Here is a 24368-nt window from a genome sequence, read left to right as displayed (position 1 = left end):
GATCTGAAACCCTCACACAGATAGATATACATGCAGGCAAAAGACCAATGCACACAAAACAAAACAAACAAACAAACAAACAAACAAACAAACTAAAATAAAACTCTGAAGTTCATGTGCTGAATAGTATACCAAGATTACTAACAAGTTCATAGTACCTGATTCAGGATTTTACTTCTGAATTCTCAGTGGAAAAGTAGAAACTACAATAGATAAAACAGTTGATTGCTGGTTCTTTCCTTTACTCTAATCCAAATCATTCTATAGTTGGTCTTCTGTTTCATCCTAGACAATGCCATCTATTTATATGACTTTGTGACTTTATTTGTTCTTATGATTTCACCTGGGCATTATATGCTTCTTGCAAAGAGTAGTTACAGAATCATATTTGATGGTTTAAATATTTTTTTAGTGGCTCACAAGTTAGGCTGGTGAGTCATTTAACACTGTTAAGAAATAGAGGGAAAAGAAATGGAAAGGCTGGGTGTGGTGGACAGGTGATGTCTCAGCACTTTAGAGGAAGAGGCAGGAGAATCACTGTAAGTTTGAAAACAGCATGGTCTATATAGTGAGTCCCAGGGCATAGTGAGACCCCGTCTCAAACAAAAATAACTAACAAAACAAAAAACAAACAAACAAACAAAAGAAGGAGGAGAAGGAGAAGAAGAGGAGAATTGGGAAAAGGAGACAGACAAGACCAGACAGTGGTATGGTAGAAGGAATGCAGAACAGCACTGGGAGCCTTAGTGCAGCTGGAGTAAACACACAAGAAAGACATCTAACACAGAGCAGAGCAGAGATGGGAATGTTAGCTCTACTCATAATATAGACTATTCATTTCTCCTGGTTGGTGGAATTGACTCTTTGCCCCTCTGAGATAAGGAAAATTTCATTTAAAACTCAACAAAGATAACAGGTAAATGTAAGTTTATCACCAGCCAGGATGTGGCCAAAAATAACTCAATTATTTAGTCTTCCTGAATATTTCAAGAAAGCATGAAAAAACAAGAGCAATCTTTTCTTAGGGCTTCTTATGCATGATTCAAACCTAGCTAACTTTGGGACTGAGCCAGTTTTTTTTTTTTTCTTGGAAATTCAGTATTTGTAAAATTTATCATTAGCAGCCCACTTACAAATGCACAGTTGTCTTTAATAAAGATCGTTTTATATCCCAACATCTCCTCTCATTCCTCCTTCCATCTCTTCTCTGTACCCCCCATCCCCACAATCCACTCCCATTTCTGTTCAGAAACAGGCAGGCTTCCCATGGGTATCAACAAAGCATGGTGTATCAAATTTTGATAAGACTAAGACTAAGCTCCTCCTCTTGTATTAAGGCTGGGCAATGCAATCCACTATGGGGAATAGGTTCCTAAGAGCCAACTGAAGTGTTAGGGACAGCTCCTGCTTCCACTGTTCCACTGTTAAGAGTCTCACTCTTTCTTGTAGTTTAAAAAAGATCTAAAGTTGAGTACAGTGATGCTTGCCTATAACCCACAATTTTGGAGGCAGAAGATGGAGGATGAGTGGTTCAAGGTAAACCTTTACTACAAGGAATTCTTGAGGTCAGTCTGGGTTATAGGAAACTGTCTCAAAAGGAAAAAGAATCTAAATGACAATTACAAGGTTATAAGACAATTCTAAGTAATCAATAACATGCCATTAGGAAATGAAATTCAAAACCACAATGAAGCCAGGTATGACGGCAAAGGTCTTCAATTCCAGCTCGTGGTAGGTACAGGCAGGAAGATCACAAGTTCAAGGACAGCCTCAACTACAGGGTGAGTTTAAAGTCAGCCTGACCTACATGAGACTCTTATCTTAAAAACCACACCACACCATACACCACAAAACACACAATGAAATACTACTTTGTATTCACTTTTAGATGAAACAAAAGACATGATTCTTTTTTCCTCTTTTGGTGTTGGGGATTGTGTTATACTTCTAGACTGCTGTGAGGAAACTGGAACCCTCATACACTACTAGAGGGACTGGAAAATGGTATGGACACTTTGGAAAACAGATCACTAACTCTTCAAAATGTTAAATACAGTTACTATAGGACTCAGAAATTCTGTCACTTTTTTTTTTTTTTTTTTGTTTTTGAGATGTAGTCTTACTATGTCTGTCCCAAATTTGTGCCTAAGGACTCTTGAGTACTGGGACTACATACATATACCAATGTGCTCAGCTCAATTCTATTTTAGGTATATATACTCAAGATAACTGAAGATAAATTTGGGTGTGGTAGTTGTACACACCTATAGTCCCAACATTCAGGGGCAGGAAAATTATGAATTTTTGTATAGTGTAACTGTAGAGTAAGTTCCAGGCCAGCCAGGCTTAGAGAGTTAGGGAGAGATAATAAGATTAAAATAAAGACAGACAGACAGATAAATAGAGGACAAACTGTCCACACAAATCTGTACTTTAATAATATTAAGTTTACTAAGATGTAGTAAGCCACGTTACAGTATTCATTCATATTCATTTCAAAAGTGGAACAACTCAAGTGTTTCAATGAATAGATAAATAAAACATTGTATATCTGCAAAATGAAATACTATCTTATAACAAAATGAAAAAGATACTGATCTTTACTAAAATATTAATAAATTATAAAAACATGTTAAATGAAAGAAGACAGGGCATGGGAACAATTGTGTAGTTTCATTTCTTTGAAATGGTTTGAAAAGTCAAATTTAAGACATCACTTAAAATGGTATTGAGGGTTATTATTTAGAGTGAGTAAATATAATAATAGCAGTGATAATGGTCCAACTCAAAGTACACTAAAATACACACACACACACACACACACACACACACACACACACACACACGAAGTTATACCTCAAAAAGTTGTCAAAACAAAAGAATTTAAAAGGCTCTATACCCAGTCCAGTATCCAGAACTGTAGGACTTTACCCTTTTCTGATTTTAAAGGTCATTAATGACATAAATATATGTTTTTCATGACCAGTAAGGGAAATTTAAAACTGGAAATAAGTATCAGTTGGACTGTATGAATGTCACTGCTGATGAGAAGCTCTGAGTGTAACTGGTTATGGCCTCGTCTGTCTTTGACTCCGCATGCCCCTTAGCTGACAGAGACTAAGGACTTCAGTCCGGGACGCGCTAAAGCCTCTCAACAGCCTCTGCATGGAAGGGTCCTATCAGCTGCAACAACAGGAACACCGGCACCTGGTCTCCTTTCTTTAGCTTGCAGCCATGTCATCACTATGCTGCACACCAGAGTATTTGCAGCCTGAGTCACACGTAGAGCCATTCTTATCTCACACAGCATGCTGTCTGCATCAACGTAAGATAAAACTATGCTAATGGCAGAAGCATACTGTTTCAATGTGGGTTCCTATGTGTAAAGTCAAACTTGGTTAAATGGAGCTTCACATTCTTTCTCTGTTCAGGTGGCACTTATTTTATGGAGTACAAAGGCAAGCATCTTCATCACTGCATCTTATCCTATGCAGACTGTCTTGCTAAAAGACTGATAGTTAGCTCTCTCTATCTAACCAAAGGACAATTATCTTAGTGTTTATGGATGAAGTAGACATTTTACTACCCACTTGAAATTGGAACCCTATCTGTTGTATTAGTTGTATTCTGTTCCTAGCAAGTAAGGTCACCAAGTTAAGGCCATTATTGATACAGTGATTTGTTAGACAAGACAAATAAAGAACTTGTCACAGGGGGTTTCACTTATGTCCATTTGATGAACAAACTTCTCTGGCTCTGTGCTTATTTATATACTGGGAAGAATTTGTGAGGCTCTTGGGGAACTGGTAATCTTTACATCTCGAGGGTTTGTCTGACCTAGAGAACTGTTTAAGACACTCGAATTTCTCAATTCTGAGTCAGGGAAGAACTCTGAGCAGACTACAGGGATTAGAACTATCAGGATTATGTGTTCCTGGCTGGCTTTAGACTCTTGGCAGTAATCAGCCTTATCCTCCCTTACTGGTTATACATATGTACCACCATTTCTGCCTGAGATTTTTATTTCTGCAGTGCTGGGGAATGAACACAGGGCCTTCTGCACTAGGCAAGGCTAGGCGAATGCTTTGTATTTGTTATACCATGAGCCCACAGGGCTAGAACTGTCAAGCACAGTAATAAAGATAACAGCAATAGTAAGTAATCATGAACTGTAGATTAAAAATAAGAACTATTTCCTCCTATGCTTTCATGTGGACTATAAATTCCTCACCATGAGAAATTACATAAATGTATGTTTAGCTATCATAAAAATCTTCAGCTGACTTACAACATGGCTATCTTTAGGAGATGACAGGTCATATGTAGAACACATATAAATGTGTGTGTGCTCCTTATGTAAATACTATTGTGCATAAATTCTATAGAATGTCTAGGTAGGTGGTCTACTAACTTATTCAACCTCTCTACAGGGGAGGTATTTATCTTCTCTGTCAGAACAGGATTAGCTCTTTCTAAAGGTTGAGAGATGAACAGGACACATAACTTAGGAAATGAAGCAAACTAATTTCAGAAAGTAGTGATTATACGCGAATAAGTTTCACTCCCTACATCTAGTATTTAGGAAAGTCTGCTAGAGATGGAAAGAAAGACGTCTCAATTTTCCAATTACCTTAAAGATGTGTGCTTTGAGGATATGATGTCCCAGTTCAATAGTCTGCTGTCGGTTTAGTTTTCCCTCTTGGCGGGAAAACCAGAAGGCAAGTAATGTGTGGCCACTCCTGCAAAGAAAGAGAGTCATTAAAAAAAATTAATGCCTCAGTTTTGCTTTGACTATTCAGGTCCAGTCACTTCTTTAACAAAACTAGGCACCACAAAGTCAGCATCTTGGGGAAGACAGTTGTTACGAGGCAAATAACATGTTGGGATATTACAAAAGCCATTTTCAGTTGGCTTGTTCACATCCTTCAAACAGAAAACGCTAAAAGATTTTCATTTTCACTTTCTGTCTTTGTCAGCAACTCTTCGTCAGTAGACTCCTTTACTCTGTTCTGTGTTCTCAATGAACTAGGTCATCAGTCCTCACAAAGGCACTGCCATCTTTAGCCTATGCATCTTTTCTCTGTCTAGACTTTTCTTCTCAGCCTTAGGCCTCAGTTTTAGAGCCATCTGCTTATTGGATTTCTCCCTCTGCAGTGTCTCTTGGTACCCAAACTAAACAAGGTCTAAAATAGACTGATAGCTTCTTCCTAGAAGTCTTCTACCAAGCCTCTACCTTGTTCCAGCTGAGTTCAGTGGAATATCAGTAGAGACGTATGATCTCTAGTATAGTATTTACCACACTGTTACCTGCTTTCTCCTTCAGTAGATTGAGTTTCCTGATAGCATCCACTCCTTTGTATCTCTCTGATAACAGACTCCTAATCTGTTCATGAAAGAGAAAGGCCTCCTTCCAAGCCCTTGGATATTGTCTTGATCTGTTCAGGATGGCCATAACTGTCTCCTTGGCCCAAATCATGTGATCAGCTACCCAGAGGGCAAAGCCAAAAGCAGGGCTAGGCTAAAAAGTACTGGAAAAATTGAGCTTTGAGCCCTGACTGAGTAGCATCTAAGCTGCTCTAATTTTGGGTTACTTTAAATAAAGCAATTATTTTTTGCTGTTTAATCCATTTATATTGGAATCATTTATTCTGTTTCAACTCAAAGTATCTTAACGATAATCGTTAAGTGTTAATCTCTCTCTCTCTTTCTCTCTCTCTCTCTCTCTCTCCAATTATTTGTGATGCTGATGCTGAATAGCAAACCTAGGGCTAAATACTTTACTGAGCTACATTCCTAGCTCAATGACCTTTCCTCCCCCACCTCAACACAAGGTCTTATGCTACTTGAGGCTACCTCGGCCTCAAAATCCATTTTTAATTTTTTAAAAAATAAGTTATTTTGATTTACTTTGGTGTTTTGCCTGCATGCTCACCTGTGTGAGGGTGTCAGATCCCCTACAACTGCAGTTACTGGCAGTTGCGAGCTACCATGTAGTTGCTGGGAATTGAACCCAGGGCCTCTGGAAGAGCAGTCAGGACTCTCAACAGCTGAGCCATCTCTCTAGCCACCCCCATTTTTAATTTTTAAAACTACATTTATGTATGTATATGTGTATGCATGCAAAAGCTAGAGGATAACATGTAGGACCACTTCTTTCCTTCTATCACACAGATCTTGATGACAAACTCAGGTCATCCATCAAGTTTGGAACAGGCACCTTTACCCTCTGGACATCACACCAGACCAACCTTGAACTTCTGATTTTGCCACTACCTCCTGTGTCCTAGATACAAGTGTGTACTACCATACCTGGTTTGTGTGATGATGGGAATTAATCCCAAACTTTCCTACAAACTAGGCAAGCACTCTACCAACTGAGCTATATTGCCAGGCAATATGTTCTTTTTAAGTGTCAACATATGTTTGTGTGGTATATTCCTATTTATATGATTGGAAGAAAATCTAGATCACCTATATCCTCCATAATACCTAATGCGGCCTAATTCATGTAAAATGTTAATAATGCTTTTAGGACAAAACAACTGGTCGTTAGGGTCTCAGCAATGTAGGTGCATGCCACTATGCCTGATGATCTGAGTTTTATCCTAAGAATTCACTTGGTAGGAGAGAATCAAATTCTGCACGTTGTTCTCTCATTCCCATGAGTATCATGACATACATACCTGCACACCCCTAAATAATGAAAGCACACAAACAAGCAAGCAAACACACACAGCAACAACAACAACAACAAAAAAACCCTGGACTTTTAAAACCTCTCTCATTCTCCCCTCTCCCTTTCTCTTTTTGAGCCTGGAGAATATGAGGCAGGGCAGCTTCTAATTTGTCAGTCTGTTGCTTGTATATTTTGGATTCCATTTTGGGGGTGGGGTTTGAGTGTGTGTTTTGTATTTTGTATTTTTTCTTTTAAAGAGACAAATAAATTGGAATTGGGTGGCTGAGAGGAGGGAAAAGTGTAGTTAGAATATACTGTATGAAAAATATTCTTTCAATTAAAAAATAAAACAAATTGGAACAAAAAAATTTCCAAGAATCTTCATTTCAGTAATAGTTTGAAAGACTTTTAACCAGGCAAGGTTAATCACTTGGGAAGGAAATGATTTAGCTGGAAGAATGCCCAGCTCATCTCTATCATCTTGAGGTCTGAGCACAGGGTTGTTTTACACTTACATCATCTGAAAATGCACACTGAACTTTCACTGGGAACAAACTGAAAGCTCCATTTTGTTGGTAGTCTGTTGTAACAGAGCTAGGAAAGTTAGGTGTAATGGAGGTAGAGACCTTGAAATTCCATTTGGCGAGTAACTGTAAAATTATCAGAGCTTTCCTAATGTAAGAATTATTAGTATTTTTTTAAAGTGACTCATCCATGGCTGTATAATTGTGAAGACAGCTCCTGAATACAGGCTTCTGATCTACTTCTTAAGGTATAAGTCATGAATGAGAATCCATATATACTGGGGTTATACAGATAGCAAAAAAGCTTGTGTCCACAGTGAATGGAATTTTCAGTTAAGATACAGAACTGATTTTCTCCTAGTGATTTCATTTATTTATACTAAGATACTTGAGTTTCTCCAGTGTACATCTGCACCTAGAGATAACAGTGTTTGTTACTGCTGCCATTGATTAGGCACTGAGCATATAAATGGCACATAATACGGGGAGAGATGAGGGTGACAACTGTCATTCATTCATTTTTGAATAGAAGCATGGCAGATTTTTATAAAAGAATGTCTTTGCTGGGCCTGTAATTCTAGCATGAAGTCAAGAGGCTGAGGTAGGAGGATTACAAATTTGAGACAAGCTTGTGTTATATATCGAGGAAAAAGAAAAAGAAAAAAAAAAAGAAAAAACAAACAAACAAACAAACAAACAAAAAAAACCAAACACCAGTTCTGTAGAGCTCATTGTGCCCAAAGCTTTTGGTGTTTGGGTTATAAAAGGTAACAGCAATTTACGCTGTGAGCTGGCATTTCCAGGTGTGTCTTGTTTTTCTGTAAAGTACAGTGCCACTAGGCAAACTGAAGTCTGAATGTGTCTGCTTCACTTGTGCAAATGTTTCTACTTCTCAAACCATCTGCTCACTCTTAAATGTTATGCTTCTTGGCTCTCTCTAACATCATTGGTAGTTTCTTAGTTGTGATTTTTCTCTTAACTTTTGATATTTTTCCTTTCTCTTATTTTTTTTTTTTCCTTCTAGCATTAGGCCTTACCTCCCAGGGCATGGTAGCACCTTTATTCCCAGCACTTGGGAGGCAGAAGCAGGTGGATCTCTGTGAATTCAAGGCCAGCCTGGTCTACAGAGCGAGTTCCAGGACAGCCAGGGCTGCGCACAGAAACCCTGTCTTGAAAAAACCAAAACGAACAAAACAGTAACAACCACCCCAAACAAAACAACACCACCCACAAACCCCAGCCATTTCCTGACAACTGAGACAATATACAGGTACTTTTCCCATTTCTTCCAATGATGTAACGCCGTTGCCTTCTTTTCCTCCTAGGCTGTTCTTGTCTCCTGGCTTCAACTTTTACCTTAATGTGAATGACTCCCACAGAGGCATCTCAAACACAGAGATTTATTTTATTTTATTTTTGTTTCTCTAGCTGCCTGCTGGCTCGTCTTTATCTCCATCATTGTCAAATGAAAGTTCTTTTGAAGTTAGAGCTTTTCCTTAAAAAACAAATACTTTAAAACTAGTCGTCAACCCCCCCCCCCCACCCACACACAGGACCAGTATCAGTTTTTCTCCTTCAACTTCCTCACCTGGGTAAGTATAAGAGAACCATGTTTCCCCTCTATTTCAGTGTTCATTGCCTGGCCTATTCCAACAACATACTGCAAAAGCTCACCAAAACCTTGCTAAAAATTCTTCAGTGACTTATACTTCATTCAGTGTTCTGATCAGCTTCTGCTGTCAACTTGACATAGCCTAGAGTCATCTGAGAGCAGAGCCTCAATTGAGAAACTGGCTAGATCACACTGACCCATGAGTATGTCTATGGGGCCTGTCTTGATTATTAACTGATGCTGGAGGGCCTTAGGCAGGCAGGTGTCTTGAACTTTATAAGAAAGCTTGCTAAGTATAAGCCAGAGTCCAAGCCTCCTGGCAAGTAGCACTCCTCCAAGGCTCCTGCTGTACTTCCTTGGTCAGAGGTAATACTGTGTGGAGTAGTAAGCAGGCCTGCCTTCAAGTTCCTGCCTGGACTTCCGTCACTGATGAACTGTAATCTGGAAGCTGAAAACCCTTTCTTCCTTAAGTTGTTTTTGGTTATGGTGTCAAGGGGTAGTGGTGAAGATAGATGAGCTATTTCCACGTCATTGTACGTAAGACTAGCTGTGCTTCAAGGTTACCCTGAAAACTTACTGTCTGCATTCACAGTGCTGCCTTTTTAGCTCTCATGGTCAGAAAACCCACGTTCAAAACCTAGCTCTGCCACACCACTCACAAGCTTTATAACCAATGGTAAGCGTCGTAACCTCTTGGTGAGCTAGTGATGTCTAGCTTTCAGGACTGTGGTAAGACTTAAGTGAAACTTATTAAAGATAACTTTATTTTTCACATCTACCTTATACAGCAAATGGCACAATGCAATCCCGAAAGAATGGCTGCTTTCTGTGTCACACCTTTCACTGCTATGAGAAAATCCCTGACAGCAATAATAGAGGGAGGATTTGCTGTGCTCATGGACTCAACCTATTATGGCAGGAGTTTGGTGGAACAGAACTACTCATGGGAAGGTGGCTTGGGGAGAGAAAGATGGGCATGAAGAGGAAGAGAGGGAGAAAGGGGGCAGGGAGAGTGAGGCAGGGAGGAGAAAAGAAGGGGGACACAGACAGGCAGGCAGACACCCACCCAGGCTGGCCTTCAACTTGTGACCCTCCTCCCTCAGCCTCCTGATTCCTGGGATTAAAGCTATAATCCACCATGATGCCTGGTATATTTGATTTTAGATAGTTAGGAGAGAAGCAATCACAGGTCAGAGTTGAGGACTGTCCTTCCCACCCTACCCACACTGTCTTTTCTTCTCTTTCCTGCTTTTAACAAAAGTCAGAGAAGGTGGTATCCAGAATGGGGATAGGGTGGAGGTAGATCATCTTTGGTTCTCACCTGCAGGCATCGGTAGCCCCTGGATATACATTACTAGAGACAAATCAAATCTACCCACAACATTGAGTTACAAGGAGTTACTGTCATTTGATGACTTGGTTTCCTATGACTTAAAAGAGTTCAGAGAAAAACCCTTTCCTAAAGCAAGAATCAGTCTACCTTATCTCCATTTAACTGTTTTATACATTATTACAATGTCAATGTGTTTGTTTTTCCAATAGATTTTCACTTAGTACTCCAGGTAGCTAGTCTTGGAATCTCTATTTGTACAACTGAAATACACTAGCAAGCGAATTTAAGTATTTCAGGCATGGGTGTTCGCTCATCATTGTAGCCTTGGTCAGTAATGTGTAGGTATATTTATTTTCTTAGCTTTTGTGATGACAAACTCAACAGCAAAACTTTAATGTTTCAGAGAAACAAGACTTGGATGCTTTGATATTGTGCGATGTTCAGATGTGACAAAATGGTATAGTCATAGCCAGCTGGCGAGCTATCTATCTTAATATGGGTGGACACAGTAGAGACTGCTGGGAATGCTTACATGTTATAGAGGCAAATATGGGAAATTACTTTAGACCTAGTGAGATAAGACTGTGCAGAGCTGGCTACTACCTACATGTTTATGCTTTCCTTCCAGTCAAAACTTGTTCTTGGGAAATGGCCTTACATTCAACAGAGAGTGAGGGCAGGGTGACTGAGTAGCGTAACACATTACTGAGTATGCTTAATGAAACATGGGGATAAATGATATTCATTATGTCAGACTTGGCCCAGAAAAATCTGCTCCTGCACTTTATCTGTTTTCTCCTGTCTGCCAGCTGATGACATCAAAACCCCAAAACTGTGTTAAAAGATGGCTGTCTCCATTACACCAAGACTGTAAAACAGACCTCTTCTAATCATGTAGTGCTTTTGGACTTCATGTGAATGAAAAGTAAATTTATAGTGGGAAAAATGCCCGAGGTTTTTAGTGTTACCAGTATCTTTACTTTAGCAGTTACCAGTATCTTTAGTGTGAAAGTGTTGTTGAGAGACTGGTAATAGAGGGATGAATAGACAGAGAAAGAGAAGGAGTAAGAAAGGACTTAAGATCTCAATGTCAGTGAAATAAGCAGAAGCTAAAATACTATCTGAAAATAAGCTAAAACCATAGCTCACAAGCAGATTGTTCAGACTCCATCATGGGATCAGGAGAGGAGCTCTTGTGTTTTGTGGCAGTGGTCATTTTCTACCACTGTTAACCAATCAATACAAAAGCTCCCTGTGTCTGACAACTGCCACTTATTCCAGCAAACATGAAATCATTTTCAAATCTACAAGACAGCTAACACAAAGGAATGAAACGGTGGCAGCACCAATAGATTCCCCGCCACAGTCTACCACACACTAAAGGCAAATAGGGAAGCTGCTTTAAACGACCATTCCTCTTGTGTGTGGTCTTTGTGTTTAGAAAACAGCCACTCACAGGATGGTATGATAAAGCACTATTTTCAGTAAGAGACTTTCATGTGTCATCAGGCAATCATTGTTTAGGCCTCGAAGGAGTCGGTGCTTTTGTGAAGGACCCCCATGCCATTGCCTGCCTCATTTTCTGTCAGCTGTAAGAAGACAAAGGTGTCACCTTCCCTCAAGTATGTTTTGTAGTTCTTGAGCCTTAGTAGAAATACAATGTGAGAATTTAGAAGAATTTCATCATCTAAATTCAGAAAGATTTGCGCTGACTAGCTAAGCCAACATTATATTTCTGGGCAGGTAAGAACCTTAAGCTGCCTTTCTGATGGGCAGATTCATGGTTTGCTTCTTTCTTTTCAGAAGTTACTTTTCAATTTTACACAAATATAGACATCAAGCACATTCCCTCCTTTATTTTTCCCCTAGAAGTTTTACGATATCAGGTCTTATGTTGAGTGTGGTGATATATTGTTTATGACTTACTAAAGCTTGCCTGGGGATCAGAATACAAAGCTACCCACAGCTACAGAAAGCTGAGCAGTGGTGGTACATACCTTTAATACCAAAATTCAGGAGACAGAGGCAGATGGATCTCTGTGAGTTCAAGAGAGCGAATCAAGTCTCAGCACTAGAGAGGTATATAAGATAGGAGTAGGGCATTCAGTGTTCAGGCTTAGGCAATTAGTCTCCAGACACACTGAGGTCAGGATCACCCAAGCCTTGGTAGAGGTAAGAGCTCTCTGGTGGTTTAGCTGCTTTGTTTTTCTGATCTTCAGCTTTAACCCCAATATCTGTCCTTTTGTGTATGTGTGTGTGTTACATTTGAGATCCTTGATCCATTTAGTAAGATAAGGATCTAATTTCATTTTTCTGAACACTGAAATTCATGTTTCCTAGCACTATTTGTTGAAAATTCTGCCTTTTCTCTAATGTATATCTTTCGCATTTTGGTAAAGAGTCAGGTCGCTGTAGTTGTGTTTGTATTTGATTCTACTGGTCTATGTGTGTGTTTTTGTCCTAGTACAGAAATTTGTCTTTTATTACTACAGCACTATAGTACTAATTAAAACCAGTTATGGTTATACCTCCTGCAGAATTCTTTTTTTTTTTTCCCCAGTATTGCTTTGGCTGTTCTTGGTCTTTTGTGTTTCCATACAAATTTTGAGATTCCCCCCCCTAATTTGTGGGGAAGGACCTTGGGATTTTTTATTGGGATGGCATAAATCTGTCAATTGCCTTTTCTACAAGATTAAGTCTTTTGATCTATGAGCATAAGGGGATTTCCATCTCCTAGTATCTTTCTCAATCTCTTTCTTTAGTATCTTAAAGTGTTCATTGTAGAGGTCTTTTATCTCCTTGGTTAGAGTTATTTGAAGTTATTTTATTATGTTGTGTGTTACTATGCACATAGAATTGTAGCCCTGATTTTGTTTTCAGTATGTTCATCATTGGTACAGAGAGAGGAAGACTACTGATCTTTGTGAGTTAATTTTATATGTTGCAACTTTGCTCAAAGTGTTTATAAACCCAACAAGTTCTCTCCTCTCTCTCTCTCTCTCTCTCTCTCTCTCTCTCTCTCTCTCTCTCTCTCTCTCTGTGTAGTCCTTAGAATCTTTTGTATATAGAATCATATTATCTTCAAATAGCGATACTTTAACTTTTCCTATTTGTATCCATTTTATTCCCTTCTCATTCTGTTGCTCAAGACTTCAAGTAATATACTGAAGAGAAGTGGAAAGAGCAGAGACTCCTAATCTTGTTCTTGATCTTAGTGGGAATGCTTTGAGTTTTACTCCATTTAGCATCATAGTGGCTATAGGCTTGTTATAGGTAGCCTTCATTATGGTGAGCTATGCTCCCTCTATCCCTAGTATCTATGTGACTTTTATCATGAAGACATGTTGGATTTTATCAAAGACATATGAGTCCATTCATTTGACAAATTTCATTTATTGATTCATATATGGCATAAGGTCAACTTGATTATGATTGTAATTTGGTTTGTATTTTATTGAGAATTTTTGCATATATGTTGGTTTGTAATTTCCTTTTTGTTATGTCTTTATCTGGTTTTGGTATCAGAACAATACTGGTTTCATAAAAAGTTTAGAAGCCTTCCTTCCCTTTCTCTTTAAAAAATTATTTATTTTATGTGTATGGGTGTCACATTTGCATAAATGTCTGTGCACCAAATGCATGCCTGGTGTCCAAGAAGACCAGAAGAGGCCATGGATCCTCTGGGACTGGAGTAATACAGGTCCTCTGCAAGAGCAACATATGCTTTTAACTTCTGAGCCATCTCTCCAGCCCCCTTCATTTTTTATTATATGGAATAATTTGAGCAGTACTGCTGCTAACTGTAGTTAAAATTACATAATAGATGGAGAAGGAGCTTGTGAGTCCTCATCTCAAACTGAGGAGCTATTGATAGTTGATGGCTACTGGGGAGGACTCATTTTTCTTTGGTGGTACTGTCACTAGTAGGTTGCCCATGCTCCAGTGGACGCCACCACCATGTGTGTAGCGGTAGAACTAGTTGAACTTAGTGGAATATTAAAAGGGGGTGGGAGGCAGGGAGAAGGACATTGGGAAGTAAGTATGTTGAAGGGAACAAAGGGAGCTGGAGGGAGGAAACTGGGAATACATATAATCAAAAAACACTGTATACATGTGTAGAATTCTCAAAGCACAAGCAGAATTATAAATAAACAAATATATACAATAAAATGTAGTTAAAATATAAAAGCTTAAGAATAGCTTGATATTCTGATACACATATGTAATGTTTAAGCTAGGTTAGATTTACTTCTTCAAAATTTTATTTTCTTCATGATAAAAACAGAAAACCTTTAACCTTTTTGAAATGTACAGTAAATTATTATTTCTATTGTCATTCTACTGTGTAATAGCACACCAGAACTACATGCTAAATGGACTAATACTAATTGACAAGTTTCTCTGTCCATCACGTTGAGCTTGGCTTTTTCACTTAACAATCTCTATTTCATCCATGAGTTGCAAAGGATGATATTTCATTTTTCCCCCTATGGCTGAAAAGTAAGTACCTCACTGTTGTATGTACTACAGTTTCCTTACCCATCTGCCAGCTGATGAACACTCAGGCTGCTTCCATTTCTTGAGTATCGTGATACTGCTGCATGAACATAGGAGTGCCTGGACCTCTTCAACATGGCAGTTCCTTTTCTTTTGGACTGTGGGATTATACAGCAGCTGCATTTTTTTTTTTTTTTTAAGGTTCTGAGACTCCTCCATATCTTTTCTGTAGTGGCTGTTGTTGAGTTACATTCCCATCAACCATGTATAAAGATGTCTTTCCTCTACACCCTTACTAGCATTTCTTACTTTTAGGCTTTTAAAGGCCATTCTTGCTGGGGTAAGGTGATGATTCACTGTGATTTTGATTTTATTTCCCTGATGGTCACTGCTGAGCATTTTCTAATACACTACCTACGTATTCCAGTCTACTGTCCATTTTGGATCAGCTATTGTTATTGTTTTGTGCTGGTTGGTTTGTGTCAAATAGACATGTCTGGGAAGAGAAGATTTTAACGGAGAAAATGCTTTCATAACATCTCTGTAGGCAAACCTGTGGGATACTCTCTTGATTAATGATGTTGGAAGGCCCAGATCATTGTGGGAGGTGCTACTCCTGAGCAGGTGGCCTTGGGTTCTATAAGAAAGCAGGATGAGCAAGCCATGAGAAGCGAGACTATAAGCAGCACCCTCCATGGCCTCTGCTTCCGTCCGTGGCTCCAGTTCCTGCCTTGACTTCCTTCAGTGATGGGAGTATGACTTGAGAGTTGTAAGATGAAGAAACCCCTTCCTCCGCAAGTTGCTTTTGGACATGGTATTTATCATACCAACAGAAACCCTAAGACAAAAGTTTGTAAATATTTTCTTCCATTTTGAGGGTTGTTTCTTCATTGTGTTGACTGATGCCGTTACTGTGCAGAATCTTTTTGAATTTGATGTAAATCCTATTTGATTTTGCTTCTGTGGTCTTCTAAAAAAAAATCTGTTTTTCATTTAATAAAATACATATGTCTTGGGATTCCTCCCGTTTTTTTCTTTTTAGCAGTTACAGTACACCTCTTTGCTGCCTTTGTTTCTTACTGTGATTTTGCTCATTCTCTAATGGCTAGTTCCTAATGTCTGTAAGTATGGTCAAGAATTCCATGCAGTACTAGAATTCTGGGAAGAATACACAGTACATGTTAGTCCTCTCTACCTTTTCACTTCACAGTTCTTAGTAAAAACCTGGCTTCTGTTATCAACCACTCAAAGTTTTCTGGCAAAGTCACAGAGGACTCCTTAACTTACATTTCTTTGTGACACTGATAAACTTTGAAACTCTTCTGGCTTTTACAACCTTTCTGTTCCTTGTTTCTCCTTCTAACTCTTAAGTTGTTTGACTGGGAATCCATCATTACACTGTAGCATTTAGTTAACACTTCTGTTTTCATGCTTTTCATTGTATTGCTTTATCCCCCTCCCATGCCGGGACTACAGTTTAGTTTTGTGTTCCTACTGTAATTGATTAACTGACAACACCACATTATGAGCTTTCCTTTCAGTCTATCTTCCAAAGCCACACCTCTAACATTTCTAAATACAGACTGCACCTTTCCGTGGAAGCTGTTCATTCTGAGCATGCTCCAAATGGGACTCATGTTCTCCTCAGAGGCATGTTCTTCCTCCTGTACTGATGATGGTAATGATCCATCCTCTAGAAAGTTCTATGTTGGTTAGGACCAACACCAGTCTCCACAATTCCCATATATCCTGGAGTCATTTTTTTATCCTTCCATCTTTACCTTTGAGTACTTAGGATTGATTGCTTTTGAAATGTCTCTCTCACATGTACTCTGTTCACTATCCTCATGACACAGGTCTTAGCATTTCTCACCCACACAATTGCCATAAATCCCCTTACTCCCTTCCACTTGCTGCTTGTCAGAGCTGTGCTTCACATCACCAGAGCTCACTGACCAGTTTCTTCTCCACAAAGAGTGATAACGGCCCTCTGCAAAGATTCCATTCAAGGCTTTCTTCTTAGTGATACTATCTGACATTGTTTCTGAGCAGGCATCTTATTTTCTCATTATAGCCACTCCAAACCCCTAAAAGGCACAGTCTATGTTCACATCCCTATTTCAGTCCTGTTTGCAAAGTCCTAATTTCTCCAATGGAATCCAACTCATTTCTCAAGGCAGAATTTGAATGCTGCGTTTCTAAAAAGCATTTCTTCTTTGTCTAGGTTCCTGTGACACATTGTACTATGATTTATTGTTGGTTTCTTGTAACAGCTTTAGACCATAGGGTGCCTGACTCATCTAAGTTTCTCTAGTTGCTGGCATAGTTTTTACTGCATAAGTTCCATAAATTCTTACTAATGAAGACAACTAAGCAGATGGGTATCAGGAAGAGCAACACAAAGGCTTCAGATGAATTTTCCTCTTCACTACTCAGTTCAGCCTTGAACTTGCAGGTGTTTCTGTTGCTGCAGTGAAGACTATGAAATGAGTGTAAAGATAACTCAAACGATGAGAACAGATTTGACAATCTGATCCTTTACATTTCATTTTAATATCCCTGCTTAACAGTTAAACTTTGGTTGTGCTGCCTTAAAAGTCTGCTAGTTACTATACATTTTCAGCAAAAATAACCCATGTGTCTGTGCAATACTTCTTTCCACTGACCTTAATCAGACAGTACTACTTTGGCTTGGCATGTCTGTCTGTCTGTCTGTCTGTCTGTCTCCCCCCCCCCCATTTCATGTAGCTTGGGCTTGCCTCAAGGATGCACTTGAATCTTCTTCCTTCCTTCCTTCCTTTCTTTTTTTGAGACAGCGTTTCATCGTGGCTGTCCTGGAACTCTGTAGACCAGGCTGGCCTTGAACACAGAGATACACCTGCCTCTGCCTCCCAAGGGCTGGAATCAAAGGTATGTGCCACTATGCTCATCAAGCTAGAGCTCTTGATCTTCATAGTTCCACCTTTTAAGTGCTGGCATTACAAGTGTACCAACTTTATGCAGTGCTGGAGATCCAACTCAGGGCTTCATGCTGGGCAAATAATCTCTTAACTGAGCCATGTCCCCTTTCACAGCTTCTTCCTGGAAGCTGAGTTTGCAATGTTTTCTAATCCTGCTGTGCTACTGTCTCACATCTGATACAGATATGTAGGAGCCCAACAAACTGGACCTAGAAGAAGAGTCTACTAAAGATATATCCCTTGAGAAAGAAGTAAAATGGCATTTTGGGGAACAGTCAATTTGCATAGGGATGGTATGCTTTCTCCTGCATGTTTCAACCCTTTCTAGGGCTTTTTCTGCTCTACAAATGCACCATTGCTCTAGAATGGACATACATGATCCAGTGATGTCTTTAGGCAGGTCCTGAGGCTTCATGAGGCAGGAAAGCTATGACTTTACTGAATTGTCATAATTTGAAGAAACAGAAGCCACACAAAGGAGCCCAATTTCTCACACTCCTATGTTCCTTAGTTCTGTTTGTATGTTTAACACTGTACTTTGCTTTGAATTATAGCTAGTTATAAATGAGTTTATTAAAACCACTAAACCCTAAACCCTTACTTCTTTCTTACTTACACTTGTATCCTTGCAGTACTTAACTCTGCACCTGAAATACATTATTTAATAAGTGCTTATTGATGCTTGCTGGATGCTGGAATTCATGTTTTCACTTATTCCTGGGGTATGATAAGAAGTAACAGAGCGAGCAAAAAGATAATATCTGTGGAGCTGCGAAAAGAATGCCCTAAATATTTTATGTGAATGGGTTAGAATGAGTAGTACTTAATAATTTTTTTATAATTAAAAATTTTCAGTGTGCCAGTCACTCTACTAGTCATTAGGAAGGCAAAGATGAGATAGAAAAAGTTATTGACTTCATTGAAGCTACTCAAATTCTAGAGGGAAAGTAGACAGTGAATAATTATCAACATCCAATAAGCTTATAAACCTTTCTAATGCACGTTAGAAAGGAAATAAAAAGATTACTAAGGACTCAGAAGGAATCCAGGAGTGACTTAGTAAGGTGACAAACAGAAGTCTCTCTTAGGAGGCGGTGTATAAGCTAAAGTCTGAAGAGGCAATGAGAAGTCTCACTATGAAATGAGACAGGGAAATTGTTCAGTGCAAAGTTCTAGAGGTGACAAAGAAACTTCTACACGTGGCAGAAAACTATTCATACACTCAGGGTCTTGGTTTTGTTCTGATGGTAAGAAACAGTCACATGGTATAAACTGTGTTTGAAAATAATCTCTCTGGTTGCTGGTGAATAGATTGGAGGATGGCAAGAAGAACAATGAATCCATGTGGGAGAACAGGGTATGTCCAGTGGGAATAAAAATAAATGGGTACTTACAAATCAATTTTGGGGCTTAGAACCAATTAGATATGCTGATGGCTTCAGTAAATGAAAATCTCACAGCTGTGGGTTCTTATAGTTAAGAGGGGAGAAAGCTATTAGTGTTGATTTTGACTAAACATGGAGTTTTATCTGCTTCTGAAAGTCTCTGGAGATGGTGGAGTGAATTGCTCTACTCACAAAAAAGAAAATGTGTTGTCAAGTCTCACTAAGCTGACAATAACTCCTACTGATTGCTGTGCCATTAATCCTGGTTTGACAACCTCTGGGATTCTTTTGATTGAGTTAGTGTTATTTCAGAGGCTTACTCGTGGGATAAATTAGCCTCTACTTCTTATGCTACTTTGTTTTGAGTAGATGTGTGTGTATGTATGTGCATGTGTTTATTATGTATGTGCTAAGTGTTCATGGGGGTGCATGTGTGTGTGTGTGTGTGTGTGTGTGCCTGCGTGCGTGCATGCATGCGCGCGTGTGTACACACGGAAGCAAAGTTCAACTTTGGATTTAGTTCCTCTGGAGCTGTCATCTTTGTTTTTTTGAGACAGGGTCTCTCAGTGGGACCTGGGGTAGGCTGACTGGTCAGTGAGCTTCAGGAATCCATCTATCTGTACTTCCCCATTACAGCTGGGGATCAAGCTCAGGTCATCAAGCTTGTATAGCAAGCACTTTATCAACTGGGTTCTTTCTATAACCCTTTATGCTACATTTAGTATTAAAAATGCCTTTGTTGGGCATGGGTACATGCCTATAATTTCAGAACTTGGGAAATTGAGGCAGGAGAATTAGGAGCTCAAGGGAAGCCCAGGCAGGCTACATAAGACTCAGTTTAAACAAAACAACAACAGCAGCAGCAGCAACAACAACAACAACAAAAACGGCCCTTGATCATCTCTTTACATCCTTCCTATTATATATTTTTAGATAAAGTTATTTTAAGCCAATACCTTCAGAAAAGAGCAGGCCTCCCAGGAATATCAACAAAACATGGCCTAACAAGTTACAATACGACTAGTCACGTATCTTCATATCAAGGCTTGACAAAGCAACCCAGTAGGAGGAAAAGGGTCCTCTAAACAGGCAAAAGAGTCAGAGGCAGCCCTCACTCCCACTGTTAGGACAGCAAGCTACACAACCATGGCACATATGCAGAGGTCCTAGCTCAGACCCAGACAGACACCCTGATTGTCCTTCCAGTCTCCGTGAGTTGATTCTGTGGGCTTGTTCTTGTGGTGTCCTTGACCTCTCTAAACTACCTTTAAAATAAGCTACATATGCATATTTAAGAAGACCCAGCAGTGTTAGTCTCTAGAGGAATGCTAGTCCCTTTTGGTGTTTTTTGTTTGCTGGCTCTTTTATAAAATTTTCATGAATGGTAATGCCTGAGAATTTATGCTATCAAGCCATAAAATGATGCTCTATGTCTCTCACCATAAACAGAAGTTTCCTTGTATATACTGACTTAGCACATTCCCCATATATATATATATATATATATATATATATATATATATGTAGAACAGTACATGTAGTTTTCAGTTTTGACTGGGCTTTTGAAATTCTTATTATCAGATCTTTAAAAAACTTACTTTTAGATTTGGAAAAATAAAAATAAATGTTATGCCCATCTTCCAATGGTTATACAGTTTTTCTACTTTTAGACTCAGGGTCTTGCTGTATAGCTCAGATTCTCTTCTGACTCTGATCTTTCGGCTTCAGCCCCCCCATCCCCAGCCCCGGAAGCTAGGATTCTGGATAAGAATCAGCACGTTTACTAGATAGATGATTTACTTTTCCTCTTTTCTTCTGATGGTGGGAATCAGATTTAGACAGGTTTTAGGCAGATTTAGGCAGGATGTTTGGGACATCAGAAGGCCTAAGGGCTGATTTAGTTCCAGGAGTCTGTCTTACATGTTTCATCAGTTTGCTGAGGTTTCTAAAAACACTTTTAGGAAACAGAACTTACTTCACACTTATGATTTTACTGCGAGACACACAATATCTACACTAACACTGAGTTTGTGCTTCATTCAGGGCAAGATTAAATGTTATTCCACTTGTAGGTTCACATCTGGATTAGAAGAACAAACAAAATCCCACTAACAATTCATCATTTTGTACACTGGCATAAATAATTTTCATGTGAGGTAGATGACCTGTTCCTTTGAAAAAAAATATTTATTTTTGTTTTATTTGCTTTTGTGTTTGCCCATATGTATGTCTAGATGAAGGTGTCTAGTCTCCTGGAACTAGAGTTATAAGCAATAAGGAACTGCTGTGTGGGGGCCATGTGGGAATTGAACCTGGCTCTTAACAGCTAAGCCATCTCTCTAGCCCCTCTCTTCTTCCTTTTTAACCTTAGACAAACTGCTTACCTGATACCTTGCTCCTAGAGCACCAAGTCTCCAAAAGATAATTCACCAAGTAAACATGTAATTCATGCCCATATACATCCCAAAACAAAACAAACAAAAACAAAACACATCAATTATAAGCAGTCAACTCTGGTCATTAAGAAGCAAGTTAAGTGTACAATTATAGTAAAGGATTTGTGTAGTTTCCCTTCTATTTACTCACTACAGTATTTGCTATTCTTTATTTTTTGTTTGTTTTCAAGACAGGGTTTCTCTGTGAAGCCTTGGCTGGCATGGAATTCATTCTGGCCTTGAACTGATAGAGATCCACCTGTCTCTGCCTCCTGAGTGCTAGGATTAAAGGTGTGCACCACTACCACCCAGCTAGTATGTGCTATTCTTAGTTTGAAATCAGTTCAAAACTAACTTAAGCTTCTATATCATGACTTCATATGTTAGGTTGTATCAGCTCTATATTAATTATATAAGTGTCACAAGTTCATTGTGTTTAATTCAAATACTTAAAAAATAAAATTAAGTAAGCCAAGGTTTCTAATTTTTGTGTCAAAATAGGTCCCTGCTCCCAGCAAAATGTTAACTCCAAGAGCTGTTCTTAGGGGAGGCTCAATATCGTGAAAATTGAAGATGAGGAAAAGAAACAGGAAGAAAAAAGCATGGAAATTTATTCAGGCTGAGCCCAATGTGGCACAGAAATGTTAAGCAGTAATTAGGTATCACCACAAGGCTGTTAGCCCCCAGTTGTCTATCAGCTTCAAATTTCTACTATGAAAGTCACTAATGGGTTGGATAGAAAAGGCTAGTACTCACTTTTCTCAGCCACCTCACTTAAAATGCACAAGTCGCCTCAAGTGGGTTTTCTACCTTCTTACTATTAGCATAATAGCAGGGATTAGTTTATTAGATTAGTTCATTAATCTATATCTCAATGCTCAAGGGAATAAAACATGACAAATTAAATTCAGGATCTGACAGTGATGAATAGTGGGAAACAGAAGCCAAATAAGGCTGTAAGGTCTAGGCCTGTGAGTGCTCCCAGGAATATACTTCCACAAAGATGGAAAACACCAAAGCTTGATGTCAGAACAAAGTCTTAAGTTGGGCATGGTAGTGCACTTGAGATGCTAGCCTGCTCTACGTAGTGTGATCCTGTAACAAACCAAGTAGTGATGATATGTTTTCCAACAATAGATTGCTTAATCAGACAATAACTCCCCTCCCCCTACAAAATTACAGAAGCAGGGAAAGAGTGTTTATAACCCATTTCTTTCTGTTAAAATTATGTTGATGAAATGTTAAATAATTCTCTCCATTATGTCAAATGTCTGCCCAGATTCTGGGACACTCTGATATTTAAAATGCATAAAGTTCAACATCAGCTCAGCAGCACAGAGTTGCTCTTTCCTCCATCACCCCAGATCTTTCTGTTTAGGAAGAACAACTTCCTTAGGTAGTCTACTTCTACTTTAGATGAATATCAACTAATTTTTTATATGAGTAGAATATTTTCCCTGTGTATGATTCCCTAATAAGGTCATCAAGTTCAGAATGAACAACTGCTTAAAGTATAGAAAGTGGACTAGAAGAAATAATGCTGTGTTGTCCTTGAGAGTTCTCTCTACACACATGTCAGGCCCTGGAATAGCTGTTGTGATTGCAGGAGGCATTTAATGAAGAGCAGTTCCCATTGCCTTCAATATCCATGCTCTATGCAATAAATTTAAAGCAGGCTCAGAACTACTTATCACAGATCTTACCTGGGATCACAGAGAAACTTGGTTTTCTCTCCTTCTTCTCTCCAGATAAGCCATTCTCGAAAAGAGGGGTGCACAAACATTCGAGTCATGTCTCTGCGTTTGATTAGGAACATGGAGAGGTTCTCCATCCTTTGCTGAAAGTCTTCCCATTCTAGTGTGCCTTCAATGCTCCCAGCATTGATGGCCTGGAAAATATGTTCATCAGTGAGTGGGTGGAGAGAGGCCACTGCCACATTCAAGAGAGGCATCACCCGGTCAAAGGAAGACTGAGTTGGGAACTTCATATTGCACTGGAGTAAATAAACCTCAGAGAGAGAAACAGGAACCACTTTGTAGCTAGAGCTCTTCAGGACTAGGTAGCCTTTCTCTATGAGGTCAAATGTTAGTTTCAGGTATAGATAAGACCCTTGACTGAGGGTCTTGAGGTGAGAACTGAGTTTGCCAAAAGTAGTATTGTCCATCTTGCCATTAAGTGAGATGTTATTCTGAATCTCTGAGCTGCTGTGAATCCGGTGCAGGATGTAAGCCTGCAGGTCTTGGTCTATGGCTTCATTCTCTTCTAGTCGATCCAAAAAAATCCTATGGAAAGGCAGCAACTTGGTAATTTCCTAAAATAGATGGAGAGAGAGAGAGAGAGATAGAGAGAGATAGACAGAAAGACCTTCAGTTTTCCCTAACTCTCTAATAGATTATGAGGTCCATAATTAAACCTGAATTTCTGAATGGCCAATGAAGAAAACATTATTAAGTATGATATCCACAGACTTAAAGCAAAATATGCACACAGTAAGAACATGGCTTTTCCTAACACTGAGACTTTTTTTTATGAGTCTTAGTAAAGGGCACTTTAGGATCAAATTAAAGAACATTTCTTTCCATTCTCTTTATTCCTTATATTCTGGCTTCACTGAAATCTTACCACTCCACTAAAAGGAGTTATTGCTAAGATCATCTATAATCTTGACCTTGCCAGATACAATAATGAATTTTCAGTTTTCATCTTTTCTGGGTCTCGGGAGTGTTTGACAGTTGACCACACCTCCCCACAGCATTTCTGGGAATCATTTTCAGCAGCCAGCTCTTAGGACACATCCTCATTTTCTTATTACAACAATTCGTTTTATCTAGCCTCTTTTCATAGCATATTTTTAATTTCCCATCCAATCTCAAGCTAGGGTCTCTATTAATTTTCCTTCTTCAGTCATTCTCACTTTCTAAAACACATTTAAATATCATGTGTTCT

The 24368-nt window shown here is 39.0% G+C and overlaps 1 protein-coding gene across 15 annotated transcripts in view; it reads right to left on the bottom strand.

Moving 5' to 3' along the window:
* Tanc2 (tetratricopeptide repeat, ankyrin repeat and coiled-coil containing 2) overlaps positions 1-24368 on the bottom strand; it is a 289050-nt gene that overhangs the window by 42659 nt on the left and 222023 nt on the right. For all 15 annotated transcript variants that reach the window (XM_051178779.1, XM_051178787.1, XM_051178795.1 and 12 more), the window contains 2 exons: positions 23126-23733; positions 4631-4739 (listed from right to left, as the gene is read on the bottom strand). In XM_051178779.1, coding sequence (XP_051034736.1) covers positions 4631-4739; positions 23126-23733 — 717 coding nt within the window. The remainder of the gene's footprint in view (positions 1-4630; positions 4740-23125; positions 23734-24368) is intronic.

Source organism: Phodopus roborovskii, unplaced genomic scaffold (genome assembly GCF_943737965.1).
Source record: "Phodopus roborovskii unplaced genomic scaffold, PHOROB, whole genome shotgun sequence".
Classification (NCBI taxonomy): Eukaryota; Metazoa; Chordata; class Mammalia; order Rodentia; family Cricetidae; genus Phodopus; species Phodopus roborovskii.
This window is presented reverse-complemented; position numbering and strand designations above follow the sequence as displayed.